We start from the raw sequence: 20,138 nt of genomic DNA on the forward strand, positions 1-20,138 counted from the left end.
GAATTTTCCTCTAGGGCTATAAAAAGAAAGATCTCGTTACAAGGGCTTCTTTACTAAGAGCTCCTTAAAGCCACTCAGCTTGCCTCTGAGCAGACCAGGCGTCGCTCTGGCACAGGTCTGATGGGCAAAGGAGAAACAAGGTGGGAAGAAGCCCAAAGGTAGCCGAGAAGCACATTACCATGAATACCAAAGCAAGGTTCCAAGCCCATGGAAAACACAGTGTGTAAAGTCGATGAATAAACTTAAAAGTTTATTGTTTTTCCTCCGAGACACGATCTCTATAATACATGTGATAGATTCACATCACTAAGAGTCATGGCTAGAAAAAATATTTTAAAGAAAATGGGCCTCTAAGTAACATGATTGCACCATGCGGCCAGGTACCATCCGATGATCTTATGCAAAAACATGGACTGAAAGCTTGGCTTGCCATCCCTCATTTGAGAGCATCATCTTCTAGCATACATATCCTCTAATATATCACTTACACCCATCCATCTCCTAGAAGTGAATGTATCACTCCTTCTGGCTCCAAGACCGGGCTTAAAGCCAGAAGAAAATGACAAACTTGGAAGCATGGAAAGTTTAATTTTTTTTTCTTAAATCCTCTCATCTTTTGTATACTGATATATGATCATTGACTAGAAAATAAACTTCCTAACTCTGATATATGACTGAGGGATGACTTAGGTATTTAAAAAGTGAGAAATGAAATTTACCATCTCTTAGCAGAACTGTAAGATTAATATCCATGGGAGGGACAATAATAAAGAGATAGAAGGAATTGCTACTGAATTATTTGTTTCAATTGGTCATAAACTGCATTACAACCAAGAGAAAATCATTGCTGTAAAAAACTGAAAGAAATTTTCCTACATCTGTAAATAGGCATTAGTCAAAATCCTGGGTTTGCAGAACAATGGAGGTGCATCAAAGAACCTTCGGTCCTAAACCCTTTCTCTTTCTTAAGCAAAGAAATATTTATGACTGGTCTTAGAAGGGAGCTTAACTGAGTTGCCATGAATAATTTAAAAAAACCAAAATACATTCTGTTGCTTTTAAAAAAGCTTGATTTACCAGCTGAAAAATCAAACTGACAGTTTAGTCCCTTGTACAAATACCCAACCTTTAAAAATGCCCGAGACATTATAAATATATCTTTCATGAATATAGCTCCAACAGTTCTAAAAATAGCCTTTAGGAGGAAAAAAAAAAACCCTTTCAAGCCATTGTTTTATATATAACAGCAGGAAACCAAACAGAATGTCAAAGCCAAAGTGATTAACACACCCAGTAATAAACATGAACATTAAGTAGGAAATCTTACTCAAATACATTTTTTTTTTTTTTTTTTGACATTAGCGTGGAGTCTATGGTTTAGCCCTGCATCTACCTGGGACCAGAGATGATTCCAGTGCACCCGTATTTAGAAATTAACTTCAGGGCTACAAGGCTAAAATTCGCCTTTCGGATGAGTGTAAACAAGCACGTCCAGGACTGGCTCTAGGAGCCAGAGAGTACTGTCCATTACCCTGAGAGTTTCCCCCAGGCTCCACCCTGACCCCAAACATGCCATTGCAAAGAGTCAGTTCCAGACCACTTCTCACAGGTGAAGTCGAGGTTGCCCTGAAGGCAGAAAGAAAGGCTGACAAATTCCAATAACTTTGGCTATAGGGACCTAACTCAGGGATGTGAAAAGACTAACAGTCCTTCACAAGGTGGAACCAGGTGTTTTATTGGTTTTAATATGTATTTAGCACACTCAATAAAGCTTACCCATCTCTCCAAATAACAGAACTTACAGAGTCAAAATATTCTCTGTTCTGTGGCCTTACGGGTTCAGGAACAGAACTATGGCATTGTCTCTTGAAATAATAACTACTTTCTGTGAATATTTTTTTCTGCCCCCTAAACTCCAAATAAATCTTGCGATCTGCAGACATTCTACTTCTTAATAATTCAATATGGAATCATCTCAATCGGTTTCATAGTAAATGAGATCCTAAATTCATGATATGGTAGACAGGAAGCTCAAATGAAAAGAAAAATCCTGAAAAACTGAAGGTATGAACTAAAGGGATCTTACTCTTAATTTTCTAATGTGTACAAATGATCATGACCCAATTCCCCCCGAGGCTGGGAGAACCCTTTAATAAGCAGCAAAGGGGAGAAGGAAGAGGAAAAGAAAGCCAAACTCATAGTCATTTGGGTCAAAAGTGACTTTCTTATCATTTTTCTTTATTCTTGATGAGTAGACCTGGAGGGGGGACTTAAGTCCCTAATGCTGCCTAACTTTTTTCTACAACAAATTTAATTCACATTTCCATGTTCTTGTCCTGAAAAAATACCAATTGTTCTAGGATTTAGCATATCTAATAATTTGGACTAGAATCCTTGGAAAATCCTAAGACATTTCCACCTTAGGGATTCTAAGCAGAATCTTTAAATAAATTACAAAGGGTCACCCATGAAACGGATATACTTAAAGTAACTTGTGGGTACAAGGATATACTTGTAAGTAACTTAAACACTTGGCAAATCAGCAACCAACTGGAAAATATAAGAAAAACATATCTCACTTTTTACCTTATTTTGATCAGTCCAGTAAAAGAAAAATCCCTGAGGGTCAGTCCTCAAAATAATTGGAGTGACAATAGCAGAGTCCTAGAAATATAAGAAAAAACACGGATATCAACATATAGAAAGTAGAAAAGTCCTACCGAGGAGTCATTTAACAAGTAATAATTGTTAAGAGTTTCTCCAAGGTCATCAATGATTAGCAAAAGTTTCAAAAAAATAGACATGACATCCTAACTTCACAGCATTATTAATACATAACTAAGCTTCTTTATTAATAATTAGAATATCTGTGCATTACTTGTAAAGAAAAAACCCAGTGATGCATATATTTATTAAGACAAATTGACATGTTTTCTATTAAAAAGTGATACCTAGTTTTCCAAATAATTTTAAGATTAAGCACCATTACCTATTGTATATAAGTAAAATTAATTAAAATCCATGTTTGAATGTAGTATTTTAAATTACATTTGTGCTATAAAATGATCTTTAAAAGTACTAAAGAGAGTAAACATACTATTTGGGCATTGCTGTTTCCAAGGTAACAGTAAATAAGGCCATGATCTATATTTTCAGAAAGATATACACGAAATTGTTACAAATTTAAATTTCATAAGATAAAATAAAACATAATAGGCAAATAGTCTTTGGAGTTTAAGGAATGCACTTTATAAAGCAAAAACTGCATGCACTGTAATTATAATATTAAACATTTCTAAAATATGTGTTCTTTTCTTTTGGCAATTTTCAGAAAGGCATACCATCTGCACAAGAAAACACATGTCACTGGATATGGATTTTTATACTGAAATACTTGGGCCTTTGCAGGAATTACATTTTTAAAAGAGACATAAATTATCAGTTTATTTCAACTTTTTCATACACATTATAACCAAGGTATGGCATATCCTCTACCTGATCAAAATGATTTATAATGAAAATCAGAACTTGCAGAAATAATTTTGGAATTGAGGATTGTTTTCCCGATGGGAAGAACAGATCAATGTTTTTAGTCTACATGGTGAGTCTCATCATAAAGCTAGGTTCTGAAGGCCATCCCCTTGGGGATGCCTGTCCCCTCTGGGTGCCTCATCTTACACAACCACAACTGGAAAAAAATGATAATAATACCTACCTCAGAGGGTCTCAGTGAGAATTAAAGAGGATAATTTGGGTAAAATACTTGGACCAAATGCTTGGCTCATAAAATTATTTATTATTAGTGGATTATGCATAAAAACTGATTTATTAAAATAGTAAATGAAAGTTTATCATGGCATTTTTTTATCGTAGTTAATACCTATAACATAAATAGTTATAGTTAATACCTATACCATTTTTAAGTATAAAGTTCAGTGGCATTAAGTATATTCACACTATTGTGCAGTCATTACCACCATCCATTTCCAGAACTTTTTCACCTTCCCAACTGGAATGCCACACTCATTAAACACTAACTCCCCATTCCCCCCTCCCTCAAGGCCCTGGAAATCACCACCTACTTTTCTGTCTCTATGAATTTGACTAGTCTTGGTACCTCATATAAATAGAATCATGCAATATTTATCCTTTTGTGACTGGTTTATTTTGTGACTGGCATCATGTGTTAAAGGGTCATCCATGTTGTAGCAGGTGTCAGAATTTCTTTCCTTTGTAAGGCTGAATAATATTCGATTGTATGCACATATCATATTTTGTTTATCCACCCAGCTGTCAACGGACATTTGGGTTGTTTCCACTTTTTGGCTATTGCGAATACTGCCACTATGAACACAGGTTCACAAATATCTGAGTCCCTACTTTCAGTGGTTTTATACCCAGCCGTGGAATAACTGGATCATTCGAGAGTCCTGTGTTTAAGTTTTTGAGTACTGCCATTCTGTTTTATCCCGATATTCTTAAGGTGCATTCTTAACGTGCAGTTTGGAAAATATCTTTCACAAGGATTGTGCTGTTACATGGAAATTCGGCTGAAATTTTAAGATTTCAAAATTACTTCTAAAGGTAAAAAAAGGACATTTGAAAACAAATTTAATATGATAATGAAAGAACATTTTTAAAATAGTTTAAGCTTCTTCTATGAGATTATATACATAAAAGTTCACAGCAATATGTGCAATAAATCACAGCAGTATTTTCAGGTCTGTTTTATCACCCATCATCCTCTAGAGTCAGGCAAAATGAAACTTTCTGACAGGCTCACGCAGTACACATCCCCACTTCCGGTGAATCTGGAATTAACCTGCAGTTTTAACATAGTCTCAGATTGGTTCCTTTTCTTATCAGAGTGTCTGACAAGAGCATCTGACAAGATTCTAATCGGGATCTTGGTGACAATTGACTGCAAGGATCCCAGACAATCAAATATTTAAAAGCAGCAGGGTAAACCTGCTCAAACTTGTATTTTAGAACACTGTACTAGGCTGCCTCATTTGCTTCCAATACTGCTATTTCTAGCTTATTCCTTCTCCTCCTTCAAAATTACAGCTCCTTTGTTCAATATTTTCTTGACCCCACTTTTCCGGCCACGGTCCCTCTGTTAAATGATCATTTATCTCGGCTACCTGCCTGCTTCCTCCATAATCACCTCTAACATTCCAAGATCAGCTGGAACTTGGCATTCTTGCCATCCAAGGCAGGATTTGACCCAGATATACATGAATATCCATTTTCAATTCCACCTGCTTTTTTCCCACCTCCCACATAGCTGCAAGTGCCTATATTCTCCCCATACCAAAGTAGCCACTCAACCCAGATCACAAGTATTCCTAATTGTCAGAACATATGCTCTAGTTTGAAGTTTGAAATAGATGGTCATCCTTCATTTCCAAGGCAACTGCAGACAGACTGTAACTCTTGCTGCATTTTACTGCAGAAAAATGGAGACAACTCTCCGAAGGTCTATTTTTTATTTCTCTCCATCTATATCCATAAGACACGGATTCCAATTAAGACGGCGGTTTTCAAACTTCTGGATGCATCAGATTTACTAAAGGGACTTGTTAAAACACAGATTGCTGGGCCCCTTCCCCAGTTTCTCATTCATTAGGTTTCGGCTTGAGTCTGAAAATATGCATTTCTAATAAGCCCTCAGTCCTGCTGCTGGTGGTGGTCCACGGACCACACTTTGAGATCCGCTGACATAGGCCTACAACAGGCGAGGCTTTGGGTCAGGAACACAGTGATATAAAGTCCCAGGGAGAAAGAGCGAGCTTAAAATGTAGACAAACCTGTGTCTTGTAAGTACATTGCCTCTAAGAATTCAACTTTAACTTGCTTGTTGCAAGTTATAAGGATTTTTTTTCCCCCAATAGACATCTGCCTTGAAAAAGAGAACACTGGTAAACATACTTGTCTTGAGTAATAGTGGATGATGCACGGTAAATTTCCATTTACTTCTCTTTATTTGATAGAAACTGGTTTACTCGAATCCTTATCTCATCAACACATCCATAGTGAGCCTAATATAATGATCTAAGAAGCTGCTGCTTTGCAACTTATTTTTTTTTTCATTATTGTCCCGCTAAAGAGCCCTTTTAGACATTTATTTTCCTAATCATCCTCAATGAAATTTTAATATCACAGATACTCCTATCTATTTATATGTCATATGTGTATCTTTATACAAAATTAAAAAAGATATTTTTTTTGTCCCTCAAAAAGGATTTTTTTTGTCCCTTCATTTTTTTGGAGGTGATGTGGCCCCAGTTGAGAATGCATACTCTGTGCCTGCATTTCCAAGATGGACTCACTAGCCACCTGTGGCTACTGACCACTTACAATGTGGCTAGTTCAACGGAGATGTGCTGTACGACTTCAAAGACAGGGAATGAAAAAATATAAAATAGCTCATTAATAATTGTCGATATTGATTATATATTGAAATAAACATATTGGGTTAAGTAAACTCTATTGTTAGAATTCATTCCACCTGTTTCTTTTTATCTCTTTTTTTTCAATTTTTTTTTAAAAGATTTTATTTATTTGACAGAGAGAGACACAGCGAGAGAGGGAACACAAGCAAGGGGAGTGGGAGAGGGGGAAGCAGGCTTCCCGCCGAGCAGGGAGCCCGATGCGGGACTCGATCCCAGGACCCTGGGATCATGACCTGAGCCGAAGGCAGATGCTTAACGACTGAGCCACCCAGGCGCCCCTCTTTTTACCTCTTTTAATATGACTCCTAGGAAATGTTAAATTTCCTAAGTGGCTTACATTCTACTTTCTCCTGGGTAGTGCAGCTCTCAAACTTATGGAGAAATAAGGTGTCTCATTAGTAGGGAAATGTTTTTCACAAAGCGAACTTGGTCAGATAATTCCACCAGCAAATTTGGGTTTGTTTTTTTTTTCCATTTACGCAGTTACCATCCAGTTTTAACATCTAAGTAGTGCAAAATAAATCTAGTTGCTTCCCTAAGCGTCAATGCTTCAAATATCTGAATAGAGCCGGCAGGTTGTCCCCTCGGAGCTACATACTCTGCCAGGTTGAGATATGCTGTGGGCAGAATTGTGGCCTCCACAAAAAATTTATATGTCGAAGTCCTAACCGCAGTACCTCAAATAAGTGTCACCATACTTGGAGTCTGTACACAAGTGATTACGTTGAAAGGAGGTCACAAGGGTGGGCCCAAATCGAATGAGGCTGGTGTCCTTACAGGGAAGAGGAAATTTGGACACAGAAACAGAGAGAAGGCGATGTGGAGACACAGGGAAAAGTCGGCCATCCACTAGGCTAGGTCATTGGCCTAAACAGATGCTTCCCTCACGGCCCACAAGGAAGGAAACAGCTCTGCCAACACCTTGATCTCAGATGTCTAGCCTCCAAAACTGTAAGCAAATCAATTTCTGTTGTTTAAGCCCCCCAGTCTGTGGTACTTTGTGACGGCAGCTCTAGCAAACTAGTGCAAAGAATAACCCTAAACCTTACAGCTAATGTCAAGGACCAGTCCATGGACCCACAGCATATTCCTTAGTACCATTATCAGAAAGTCTATTGGCCAATGTCGACCACAATCCTAACTGCACAGTGATTCGATGTTTTTATGCTGTTACAAGAGAACACATATGAATAAAGGCATGTACTCCTAAATTAATCAATATTACAGAGTCAACAAGGAAAAATAACAATGTTCCAGAGGGACTGCCCAAGACCTGCATCAGGAGAAAGGAGAGCCAAAGATGGCAAATACATATATTGCAGGGAAAACAGCTGTGTAAACAGGGAAAAAGAATCCTAAGGGTCACACAGAAAAGCAGATGTGATCCCATCAAACATTGGCAATGCAACCCTAACTATGCAAACAAAAAATAAAAATAAAACAATAAAGGATGGTAACGTATTGACTTAGGATCAGTGAGGTCAGACTTCCACATGCATCAGCACTGATGAGAATTTCTTCCACAGGTCTATCCAGTCTGAAATTTCCCCCCAATAAAGGAAAACAGAGGAGGTGTGTTACCAGGTCCAGAAGAGAAGACGCAAAACAGTGGTGAGAAGCACCATTTCAATATTCGCATTTTACTGATAGGTATAAAAATCTCTCTTAACACAATACAGAGAAAAGTTGGAGACATATTTCCTCAAATACCACACAGATTACTTCAGACACTGTAGTCCAGATTCAAACAAGAGCCCAGATCCCCAGTCATCCAAGGTGCTGTTGCTTAATGGGGGCATCAGCTGAGGAAAGGGACCATTTTTTAGTAAGATACAGCTCTGGTGGGTATAATGGGGCATCTCACTGTGGTTTGAGTTTGCATTTCCCTATGACTAATGACTAATGATGTTGAGCAATTTCTCATGTGCTTACTGGCCCTATGTGCATGCGTGTGCGCGCACACATGCAGATGCACGTACGCATGCACATGCATTAGCCCAATACTTTTTAAAATCAGTTAAGATTCAAATCAGTGGTTTAATTTAATCAGTGGTTCTGAACTGGGGCAATTTTGCAATGTCCAGAGAAAATTTGGTTTGTCACACTGGGGCTTTTGCTACTGACATCTAGTGAGTAGAGGCCAGGGATGGTGCAAAACATCCTACAATGCACAGACCCCCTACGACAGAGAATTATCTAACCCTAAATGTCAATAGCACTGAGGTTGGAAAACACGGCTTTAATGGCTTCCCATCGACTTTATGATAAAACCTTGCAGTGGCCTCAGCAGGCCACTTGCCATCCTGCCAGCATTACCTGAACCACAAGCTCCCCACCTGCTTATTTGGCTCTGTCCTCCAAAGGACATCCTTTGATCCTTGGAATGCCCTCATGTGCTATCCCACTGGACTGACACTCTCCCCTCCTCTTGATGGCCTAAGTCCCACTTAGAACCCAGGTCTTTCCATTAATAGAATGCCTCCAGGGGACCCTTCCACATTTCTTTTGCTCACACGTACTTCCATACCTTTTTCTGTAGCACTTACCACCATTATAATGAAATAACTATACTTCTATTTCTTTAGCATCTATCTCCCCCAATAGAATACAAATTCCCCAAGGTCAGGAACCAAACATTTTATTGTCACAACTTCACCACACTAACAAAATGTCTAGCTTTTAAGAGGCATCAATCCATATTTTCATTATGAATACTGCATGGGTGGATGAAAAGCTACAGCAGGTAAAGAAGCAAGGAAGCAAAGACAGGTTCTGGAAAGTATCAGTTGGGGTTGACAAGGAGTAGCTGGGATGTCAGGAAAGGGGGATGGTGGGTATAAGCAACACTTCAGTCATGGCAGGAAAATGATGGAGGGGACAGTAACTACAGGAGGAAGGCTGGAGAACATTGTGCGGAATTCCACCTTGGGATTTTTATGACTAAAAGGCATACTGATATGTTCTTGGAGGAGCTTCAGAGGAGGGAAAACTTTAACAGATACTATCAAAGGGGAGATAATAATAAAGTCAGGATCCAGAGAAACTAGGAATCTTGGGCTCCAGAACCTAGAGACGTACGCTTTCCCGGGGACCAGAGGTAAGGTAGGAGAACGTAGGTGGCCCCAGTAATTAAAGGAGGAGTGGGGAAGGAAGGAAGTCTTTGTGAATCATTAGCATAATAAAGAGAATGTTTTCACAGCCATCAGTCTTTTGTTCTATCACTCCTAAGGCGTCTGAATTGCTTTAAGGGTAATTTTCACAGCAATACTTGGGTAGGGGTGCGAGCATCTTTTTCAGAAAACAGAAGCCACTGGTAACATTCAGAATATGGGATGCAAATACATTGAGCATCATAATTTTCAACCAATATTAAATTGCAATTGAGTACACACTCAACCTTAAGCCATATTTATACCTTACAGGAAATCGGTCCTGTAACCGCAGTCAGCCCTGTATTGACAATAAACATTTTGCTTCTCCAACTCTCATCCAGAAACCCTATCTAGGAAGGCCACAGAGTCCCTTAGGACTCCGGGAGATTTCAGATAGAATGGAAGGATGTAAGGCAGGGATTTCCAACCAATGTCACGGGCAGTATGTCATGAAGGTCTCTTCAGAACCGGACCACCCTCCAGGTCTGCCTCCCCTGTGTGAACCCAGTGCAGACACACACCAGACAATTCCTTCATTCCACAAATATTCCCTCAGCACCTACTGAGTGCCAAGCCTATGCTCTGCCCTAGGGAAAGAAAGAAGATAGGTAACATAAAGCTATAGCCCTCCAGGTGCCTTAGTCCAGTTATAATACAGACAAGGCGTATCCACCTCCTGGGATGCACCCTCCTGCACTGGTAATCTAGAGCTGGCCTCTCAACTGACACTACCTCAAATTCAAGCCAGTCTGCATCCTGCTTAGGGTCATCGTCTACATTTCCTTCATGCCTACCAAGGTTCCCAAGATCAATGATTTCCATAAGAAGCCACAGGACCCGTCTTCATGGGAAACCAACAAAAGACAACATTTTGCAAGTATGTTGGGAAGAGAAAAAGGTGAAGAAGCACATGTAATGAGTCTTGCTAGACGCAAAGCTTTACTTGGTAGGCAATGAGAAAATGGCCTTTGTTTTAACACCCTTTCTGAATATCCACATATACCACGTGTCTATATTGAATGACTGATACAGAACCTTTGTAGACTAGAATATACCCTATGCCTCAAAGTAGCAATGAAGTTTTCCTATGTTCCCATGTAACACGATGTAGACAAAAATGGACTTTGCATATACACCATAAGAATAACTGTTTTTGAAGACAATAGCCAAAAGTTGTAAGTATGTAGGGATCTAAACCCCCTTTGTATGAATCCTAAAATCAGGGAGATTCTTTGGAGAAGAATCTTTTTCAACTAGTATTGATCTGGATTCTATTTAAAGTCTTTTATTACCAAAAGGATTCTGTTTGGAGATACCACGGTAGCCTGGAAAGAGCCCAGAATGTAACCAGACTTAATTTTAAATTTAACTAACCAGTTGTATGTCCTTGGACAAGTCACAACTCATTAGCCTCAGTTTGCTTCTATGTAAAATGGGAATAACGCTTGCCTTTTCCTACCATTCAAAGTGGTCTTGATGACTGAATGGGAGTGAATGTAAATAAATAATAGTGCTTTATTAGCGCCTGTTATTAGAACTCACTCTCGATATTGAAATCCAGAGGCAGCGTTATAGCAAAACTCCATGTTACTCAAATGTAATATTGAAGGAGAAAACATGGGATGTACATGGTGATTGCACGTAAGGACTGAAAATCATGAAATCCTAGAACCATAAAAGACCTATCAAGCAGGGCTTAGTGAAGAAAACAGAAATCTCTCTGGAAATTTTGAACATAAAAGGATTTAATTACAAGCAATTAAGCATTTGACAGAATCACAAGGATTGGGGAAGGGGGCGTCACGTTGGGCCTCCATGAATGACTCCAGAACACCACAGCACTGTCCCTTGAGGAGAGCTATTGATTTCCTCCAGCACATTCAGAAAGGTAAGAAATCCAGAAGGAACTCCTGGAGTCAAGAACACGCTAGCTTAGTTGAAGACAAAGGAAGAGTAACCTGAGAACAGCGAGCACCCTCTTACTATTGCCTCTTTAGACCCATGGCCCTGGAAACAAGCCACTGAAGAACAATTAGAGAAGGTAATGTTTCTTCTTTCAGCATCTCACTTATCTATGGAAACAAGCCCAGGAATGCAGAAAGGTGGCTTTTCTCACACCTCCGGCTCTCCCCATCTCCTATGAGTGCATCTCATACTGGTGGAACTTAATTTAGCCAGAATATCAGATGCCTCCAGAGTCTGGTAAATGTAGCTTTAGATTTCCAGACTCCACATTTTAAAAAGTCCCACTAAGAGGATGTGAAAATTGATGCTACATGAGACTCAACCATACATGAGACAGAAAACCTGAGAAAGCTTCATGCTTAGGGTCCTTCATTTTTTTAAATCTATTAGCTCATTTGCTGCCTTGTTCTGTGGTCTTCCATCTCTTTTTGAGTTCATATGTCCTCTTCTATAAAATGAATCAGATTAACTTTCTCTTACCTAACTTATAAACAAGTTCCAAATAAAATTTGACTTTTTAACAGCAAAATAATCTCTTAATCTTTTAAGTATCACTGTTATAGACCGATACCCATTGTGACGAGTTCGGGTAAAAGTGTTTTCTTTGCTAACTAATCCATTTTCCCTGACCCTGCTTTGTAAAACTTTAATGTCATAAAAAGAAACAAAACATAAAGCAAATATCATGAACTAAAAGATCCCCTGAAATGAAAAACAGATGTGGGATGCTTTTGTTCTGTTTTTGTTTTTTTTTTAAGATTTTATTTATTTATTCATGAGAGAGAGAGAGAGAGAGAGGCAGAGGCAGAGGGAGAAGCAGGCTCCCCGCGGAGCAGGGAGCCCGATGCGGGACTCGATCCCAGGACCCTGGGATCATGACCTGAGCCGAAGGCAGACGCTTAACCGACTGAGCCACCCAGGCGTCCCTTTTGTTCTGTTTTAATACTATTTTTTCTGATTTTATATAATAGTCTCTTTCCCCATTTACAATAATTTAGTTTCTTGATAAATGTACAGATTTAGTCAACATCAATTAAGACACAGACCCAGGCATTTTTTTTCAGAATGCAAATTAAAGTTAAAATTTCCAAAAATTGAAATTAATCTGTGAAGAAGATAAGAAAATCAAATAACAGAACTTAAAGCGATCAGAGGGGAACCAGAACTCTTAAAGAATCGAGCCCTCTTTACATGATATTTCAGTTAGCTTGTCCCAGAAATTGATGGCTTCTTTAAAATCTCATGTGTAACTGAGCTCAGAAATATGTCTCCAGTCCCTTTCCCTACTGATACACAGGAGTACATGGCTTAGATTGGGGCATCAGACATGACATAGATGGGGAAAGGGAAGCATTATGAAATCTGCCTGAGCAGATGGAATTTATGACATGATTTGAAAAGGCTGCATGAACCTAACGTCAACTTGGGTAACAGGAAAGCCAACATTTTCAGTCACCAAGGATGTGTTATTTAGGTGAGATCCATAGCATTAGTCAAAAATTCAAATCAATCCCATTCCATTTTCTGCTGGCACTCCTTGTTCATGATAACATGAACCGATCCTGATAAAGACACATTTAACCACGGGTTACCAAGTTCCCAAGTTCAACGTAAAAAAAAAGGAAAATGTTCCTGTCCCATTTAAACATCATTGCAGGTAAATATAATTTGAAGCTGTTTATTGATAGGCTGAACTTTCAAGGGAAGTATTCAAGATATGCTAATAGCCAGAGCAAATTATCCTAATGCACCACAGGCAGGAATATCAAAGTCAGGCAAGATAAGAGAGAAAATGTAGAAGAGAAAAAGATATCCCACAAACAGCATGTTGCTTGTCGGCTTTCCTATGCCAATAACAGCCTGTGGACATTACATTTCCTTATAAATTACTAGGGTTTTGTTAAACTGTTTCCTCCTTTGGGGCATTTACACCTGCTTCCCTTCCCAGACTTCACCTTAGGACAGATAAGGACCTAATCAAGTGTCATCTAAACAGAAGGTAAGTCATTTTTGCTGTTACTGTTCTAGAGGGTTCATTCAGCAGTAATAAAAACATGCTTTAGGCTGAAGAGGGTTTGTTTTGTTTTCACTGGAAATTTAAAAAGAGGGTTTTTTTTTAAGATCAAAAACAGGCAAAACAAATCTACAGAGTTCTAAGTCAGATTATGGTTAGCCCTGGGAGGAGGTGTAGTGAGGGGAAGGGAGCACCTGGGGCCGTCAGTGCTGTTCCTGATTTTTGTCTTTTACTGCAATGCATGTTACACTCTGATAAAAAGCTTAAAATAGCTTTATTTGACTAGCTTTTGGAAAAGTTAATACTTTTACACTTAAAGTAATTACTATCAGTGAGAAATTCACAAAAGCTCTCTGGCTGTCAAAAATGGACATATCTGGGCATATTTAAGTGGCCTTTTAGAGGGCCCCTGTCAGCTTTCCAGTCTACAATCTGCCTTTCGCTCTGTGGGGGCCCCAACCAGATCCACCACCTACCAGCAAGAGCTGTTTCTTTCCGTTTCCCATAACCTTTCCAAAGTGAGTGCTGCCGAATGCCCATCTTGTGAACCCTTCCCCTCTGCTCCCTTCATAAATCTTGTCCAGGTCATCCATCATTCTGCTGCCATCATTTGGGAATCTGTAACTGCAGGTTCTACATAATGCAAATATTCTAACTAAGCTTTTGTGTATGATGCTGGGTAGTATACTGCACCTTCCCCATTACCTGTTTTAACTGCAGAGATTTTGTTTGTGGGGGGAGGAGTGGTGGAGAGGGAGGAGGATGCTACTTGTTTCAAATCCATGGGGCATTAATGCAAATCCGAACCTTTGAGCTTCCTCAGCCTTCTCCTCAAACAACTTAGCCAGTCACAATTACAACTTTTGAGTTAGACTGCTTGCGAGACAGAATGTACAGAGATTATTTTTATATATATTTATTTTAAATATATATATATATTCTTACTAAATTACAAGAGTTTCGTTTAATTGCTTCCTCCTTCCATATATATATGTATGTATTTTAAGAATTTAAGTAGAAATAAAGCTTTTGGATGCTTTTTAAACTGACTTGCTTTAAAGAAAATGTGTCCTGCTTTTTATATAGATTCATTTTCTCTGAAACACCTGAATTTTTTTAAAAAGGATAAAAATGTGATTTTTTTTCTTTTTCTAATTATAAAATATGAAAATCAAAGCCCACATTAAAGGCAACAAAACACATTTAAGGTCTGGATCTTCCCACTTATAGAATAAAAGAGTCATCTAACATACACTGGCCACTATGACAAAATTCATGGCCCTCTAACTACTGGGGGACAATAATTTTTAAAACTGTGTTTTATTAAGGGTTTCCTGTGTGTTGGGCAATACGCGAAACAATGCATGTGCCTCCCCTCACTTAACCTTAACAGCAGTTCCGTGCAGCAGGAAATATTACAATCCTCATATCAAAGATGAGGAACCTGAGGTTGAGGTGCATTAAGTAACTTACAGTGAGATTGGAATTTGGAGGGCAAGAGTAGAGAAAAAGAAAGAACAAACAAATGAGAAGCCTTCCATGCCCTAGAGGTTGCAGAACAAGAAGACAAGGTCCTGGGAGCTTACACAGGCACAAATCAGGGGCTGGGAGGGCCTACTGTAGGGTTTCTAGCCTTTCTCTTTTCCTCCACATACTTTCCAGTACAGAGCAAGGCCAACCACTGGAGAGAGGGGGGCCAGACTCACAATCTCCCAAGCTCCCTAACTCAGATGCAGAAAGAAACCCCACCCCCCTCCATCTCGCCAGAACTCTCCCACAACACCCACAGCCCTTTACACCACCCCCCTCCACTACAGGGGCTCAGAATATACAAATGCAAAGTAAAAGCAAGGATAAAGTTGCATCCTTTGATACCACTGGTAAAACAGATCACCAAGATAGGTCAGTCCTGGATCGCTGGCCTTGATGTTCTGACTATACACGCTATTACTAGTTGTTCAAACATTGAAATAATTCTATGCACCCCACAGACCCTGGGGACCACCAGCCCTCCTCAGGATCAGGCCAAAGAAAGGCCAGTGCCTGGTCCTGGTGCAAGAGGGGGTTCTCCGAGACCCTGCTCCCACTCCATTGCCCACCTACTGTCTGTTGTGATTGGTTACTGCCTACATCAAAGCTTTTGACTACCACCCTCAGAGCATCCACAGCCATGAAGCAGGCAGGAGCCAACAGATTATGCAGGGCAGTGCACCTGCTAGGTGACATCTTCCATTCCATATGGTGGGCAGAAAAACAGGATGGGTGATTATGGTGTTTTAACCACTCAAGGAACAAGAGATAATCTCTCCACTTTAAATCGCCCCACACTCATCATTTTCAAATGTATTATTACGCTTTCTAATGGGCTATTGAGAATCTGTATTCTGAGTTTGCCCATCTTTCTTCTTAAAGGCCAGAGAGCAGGGTTCTACAGTTTTTAAGGGAGATCAGTTATTTGAAAGATTTTAAAATTATTTCCAGCACTTAAGTTTCCTCTAGACGAGCAGGTGGGGATGCACCCCTGGGGCAGGGGGGATGCAAGTATTTCCCAAAGTCAGAGCCAAAAGGAGAAACACAGCAGTCTCCCCTGCTCAAAGACAGACAAGAAGGCCTCTCAAAAATCCTCTAGCTTCTCTTTCCCTTCCTAACAGTCCCACTAGAAGCAGGCGACAATGTTGGAAATTTTTCATTGCATAAAGGAAATTCAAAAGACACGTATGAATGTGAATTAAGCCAGCCTACGCATCAGAGACACTTCATAAAATATGCCATAAGATCTAAAAAGATTGTCCATGATTCCGTCATTGAGGTCCTTCTACCTCTTAAATAGAAAGATAACAATTGGATGATTTCTCAACAGGCAAACATAGAGATAAAATTAAAATCACAAACTAGCAAAAACTGACACAGGCTGACAAGATCACGGGAGCTATCTATCATACTTTCTAAGTTACTTCACAAACCATATCTCAGTGATTTCCAAGTGTGGTTCCCCAGACTGGCAGCCTCAGCAGCACTCAGACCTTATGAGAACTGCTGATTCTCAGGCCTTCTGAATCAGAAACCGAGGGTGGGACCCAGCGATCTGAGTGTTGCCAAGCCCCCTCTGATGATTCTGATGCATGCCCAAGCGTGCCTACTGGTTACTCCCAACCACTATATGTAAAACAGGTTAAAAAAAAAATGTAGCATTCTCAAAGTTTTGCACAAGAGGCAGCAAAGATTCAGAAAAGTTAAGTGATTAACCTCAAGTCACACAGCTGACTGGCAAGAGAATCAGCAGGTAAACTCAAGCCTTTGGACTCAAAATCTAGTTCTCTTCTGTCTTCCTCACAAAGTATCACTAAGATGCAATATAATGAGCCAGATCACCTAAACTGGCTTGATTTGGGAAGGGCAAATATGAATTGGAACCCAGGTTCAAATGTGAACTTAGGTCACCTGTATCCACCTGAGGAGAATACAGGGGACCTGAGAAAGTCTGGTCTCCTCTTCGTTCAAGATCACCATGGAGACAGCCCGCCAAGGAACTTGCAGGAGGGTTCATCATATTCCTGATAACATGACTCCTGGGTGCAGTCTAGGTTCTTCCCTATAGAAGATCTGAGATTCTCAAGGCTCCCGCTCTTTAGTGCCTACATCCTTCCTGTAGGGTTTCCCAGGAAACTCACTGTTGCTGTGCTCAGAAGGAGCGCTTCTCACCTTCTTCAGGCGGTGTCTGACTGGTGGCCTCTCCATTACTCTCATTGCATCACTCCTCATCTCTATATGATCAGTGTTCTCAGTCATTTTCTGTCTCCTCCACCTATCATATAAGGTCTATAACAGCAGAGATTCTGTCTACATGCGTCACCACCTCATGAGCTAGGATAGGGCCTGGCATTATCAGGTAAGGAAGAAATACACATGCCATGAATGCACATGATAAAAATCATCTACCGGGATGTATCAAAATGTGTTCCATAGAAGAGCCTCATTTTCAAAGTGATGCTGCTTATCTTCTTCCAAATACGACATTCTGGACCATTGTTTAAAATCATCACTGTGAATAAATCCAGAGCTTATGGTGGAATACTCTTTTATATCTTGTAAAGTCCTTCTCTCTCTCTCTTCTTTCCGCCCTTACCCTCTTGCTCATCACATCAGCTCTCTATTTGAGACATCAAGATGGGCAAGACTGTTTTATTCATTGCTGAATTGCATTTTCTTTTTCGTTGTTGTTGTTTTCCTTTCACACAAACAAAGCATTTAATCTGTGTCTGAACTTATTGTTTAGATTCTACTCCATTTACAAAAACATCCAGTCGTTACAGTGGGACGGAAGAAGAGAAGTGTAAAGTCCTCAGTAAAAAGATGTAGGTTTACATCCTTGCCTACAGCATTTAATAATTAGCATTAGCTTTCAAGGAAGCTGTGGCTCATACTCCAAGTTTCGTTTACACTTCCAAATGGACAAAATATAGACACAGACTCACTCAACTAAGTAATTGGATCTGCTACCTGTAATATTTAAATTGTTTTCAGACACTGGAAAAATGGCTTAAGAAGATTAAAGAAAAATACCCTGGAGGATAACAGGCTATAATTTACTAGGTGGAAAATCTTTTCAGCAAGAAGAACACCTTATTCTCTGATAATTCCTCCTGTTTAAGAGATGTCTTCTTCATTTGGACCTAAATTTCTCTAGATCCTGACAGCTCAGATTGATCCCAGTGGATTGTTCTTATCACACCTTTTGAATGACACCCAGGACACATAAATTGATACCATAATGTCCTCCATCTGAAGATTCCCATGTTTTCAGCAAGATTATGAATAAAAGTGTCTGAAGGCAATGGTGGGGGGTGGGTGTCACTTGAAGCCGGGGGCCCAGGGCTCATGTGAAATCCTGGAGATCCGGGTCCGGGCTAAGCTCTGCCCCACTTGGCAAAAGACGTACATAAATGGTGGGGGAATGCCTTGCCGGGTCTGTTTTGAGCTGAGGACTCCAGCCAGCTCAGTTCCCAAAAAAACTAGCTCTCCTCATTTGCCCGCAGGCCCACTGAGCACTCCTAGACCCCTCAGGGCTCCCGCTTCTGCCCTCTAGTCCTCCTCAGTTGTGTCCTAACCGGCCCTTCACAAGGCCCCTCACTCCCGAGCCAGGCGCTGAAGTTTGGCATCAGCGACCACCTGTCGGCTGGACCGCTGTGTTCTCTGCCGCGTGGGCTCCCATAAGAGCGCCAGGGCGGTTAGCCGTCACTGAACAGTTTCGGACTTCGAGGCTGTTCCTTCTGGAGAGGGGGCAAAAGAGGTTAAGGGGGGGTGCGTCTGCGGGCGGAGAGGGGCGCGTCTTGGTCACACCCCAGCGCTCTCCAGCTGGTCCCAACTTCACACTTTCCAAACTCTCAGGACCGTCCCTGGCAAAGCCTGCCCCTCCTGCTCCACTGGCCCCAAAGAGACAAGACCCTCAGGGGGCGCCTGCCAGACCGAGCAAGGATGGCAACTCCTGAACCCGTGGAGCCCAGGAGCGCGCGCGAAGCCGCTGCTCTCCGCCAGCCGCCTCGGCAGTGGCCACCCCGCGCGCCCCGAGGCCGCCCCGGCCCGATCCGGGGCGCCCATTGCATAACGCGCCCCTCGCCCCACCCCCACGCCGCCCGCCCCGTGCCCGGCCCCGTGCCCCGCGCCCCCGCTGGGGCCCCCAGCCCGCCGCCCCCGACTTACATCATCCCACTTGACGAATTTGGTGCCCTTCTTCAGGCTGTCGGACACGCACACGGGCTTGAGTTGCAAAGCGTGCACTCCGGGCTGAGCCCCGGCCATCTGGGCTCATCGGGGCTCCGGGCGGCCCGGGCGAGCGCGGCAGGGACGGGGCGCGGGGCGCGGGCTCCTTTCTCGGCTCGCGAGGCGCTCGACTCTGTTCTCCCGCCGGCCTCCCCCGGCCTCCCGGCCTCCGCACCTCCTCCGGCGCCGCTCAGCAGGCGGGGCGCGCGGGGGCCAGGCGCCGGGCCATGCCCCGGGCGGGACGCGGGGTCGGGCGCCCGCGGTGGCTGCGGAGCCTCGGAGGGCGAAGGGAAGCCGAGCCGGGCTGCCGAGGCTGCCAGCTGCCGCCGGGTACTGCTCCTCCGCCGCCGCCGCCTCGAAGCGCACCATTCAGCACATCCTCTATACACAGAGGGAGAGCGCGAGTGACACACGCTCGGCGCCCCCCCCCCCCACCGGCTCCTTCCCCTCCTCCCACCTCCTCCCGCCCCGCTTCCCCGCCACCCTCGCTGGCTCGGTCCCTCCTTCCCCCGGCGGCTTCCAGCCCAACTTTGCGCGCTGGGTCAGGCGCCGGGAAGCGGGGACGCAGCGGCACCTCCCGGCTCCTGGGCCCCACTGCAGCCAACGCCTGCGCCGCCCGCGCGCCCTCTGAGCATGCCCCATGCCCCGGTTGCCGGGGTGCCCGGGGTGCCCGCGAGCCGCGCGTTCCCTGGGGCTTTCCGGGGAACTTGCGCCGGAGCCTGGAATGTCTTCGCATCCAAACTGGGTGGGGAGAGGGAGAGGTCGGGAGCGATCAGAGAGGCAGCCCCTAGC

At 42.2% G+C, this 20,138-nt stretch overlaps 1 protein-coding gene across 4 annotated transcripts in view; it reads right to left on the reverse strand.

Annotated features, from left to right (window-relative positions):
• The window catches only part of PLCB1 (phospholipase C beta 1), a 681,734-nt gene extending 661,988 nt beyond the window's left edge, over positions 1-19,746 (reverse strand). For all 4 annotated transcript variants that reach the window (XM_035005857.1, XM_035005858.1, XM_035005860.1 and 1 more), the window contains exons 1-2: positions 19,287-19,746; positions 2,587-2,664 (exon numbers count right to left, since the gene is read on the reverse strand). In XM_035005857.1, coding sequence (XP_034861748.1) covers positions 2,587-2,664; positions 19,287-19,385 — 177 coding nt within the window. In that variant the 5' untranslated portion in view covers positions 19,386-19,746. The remainder of the gene's footprint in view (positions 1-2,586; positions 2,665-19,286) is intronic.
• Positions 19,747-20,138: the final 392 nt, after the last annotated feature.

Source organism: Mirounga leonina, unplaced genomic scaffold (assembly GCF_011800145.1).
Source record: "Mirounga leonina isolate KUSES-001 unplaced genomic scaffold, KU_Mleo_1.0 Mir_150, whole genome shotgun sequence".
Lineage (NCBI taxonomy): Eukaryota > Metazoa > Chordata > Mammalia > Carnivora > Phocidae > Mirounga > Mirounga leonina.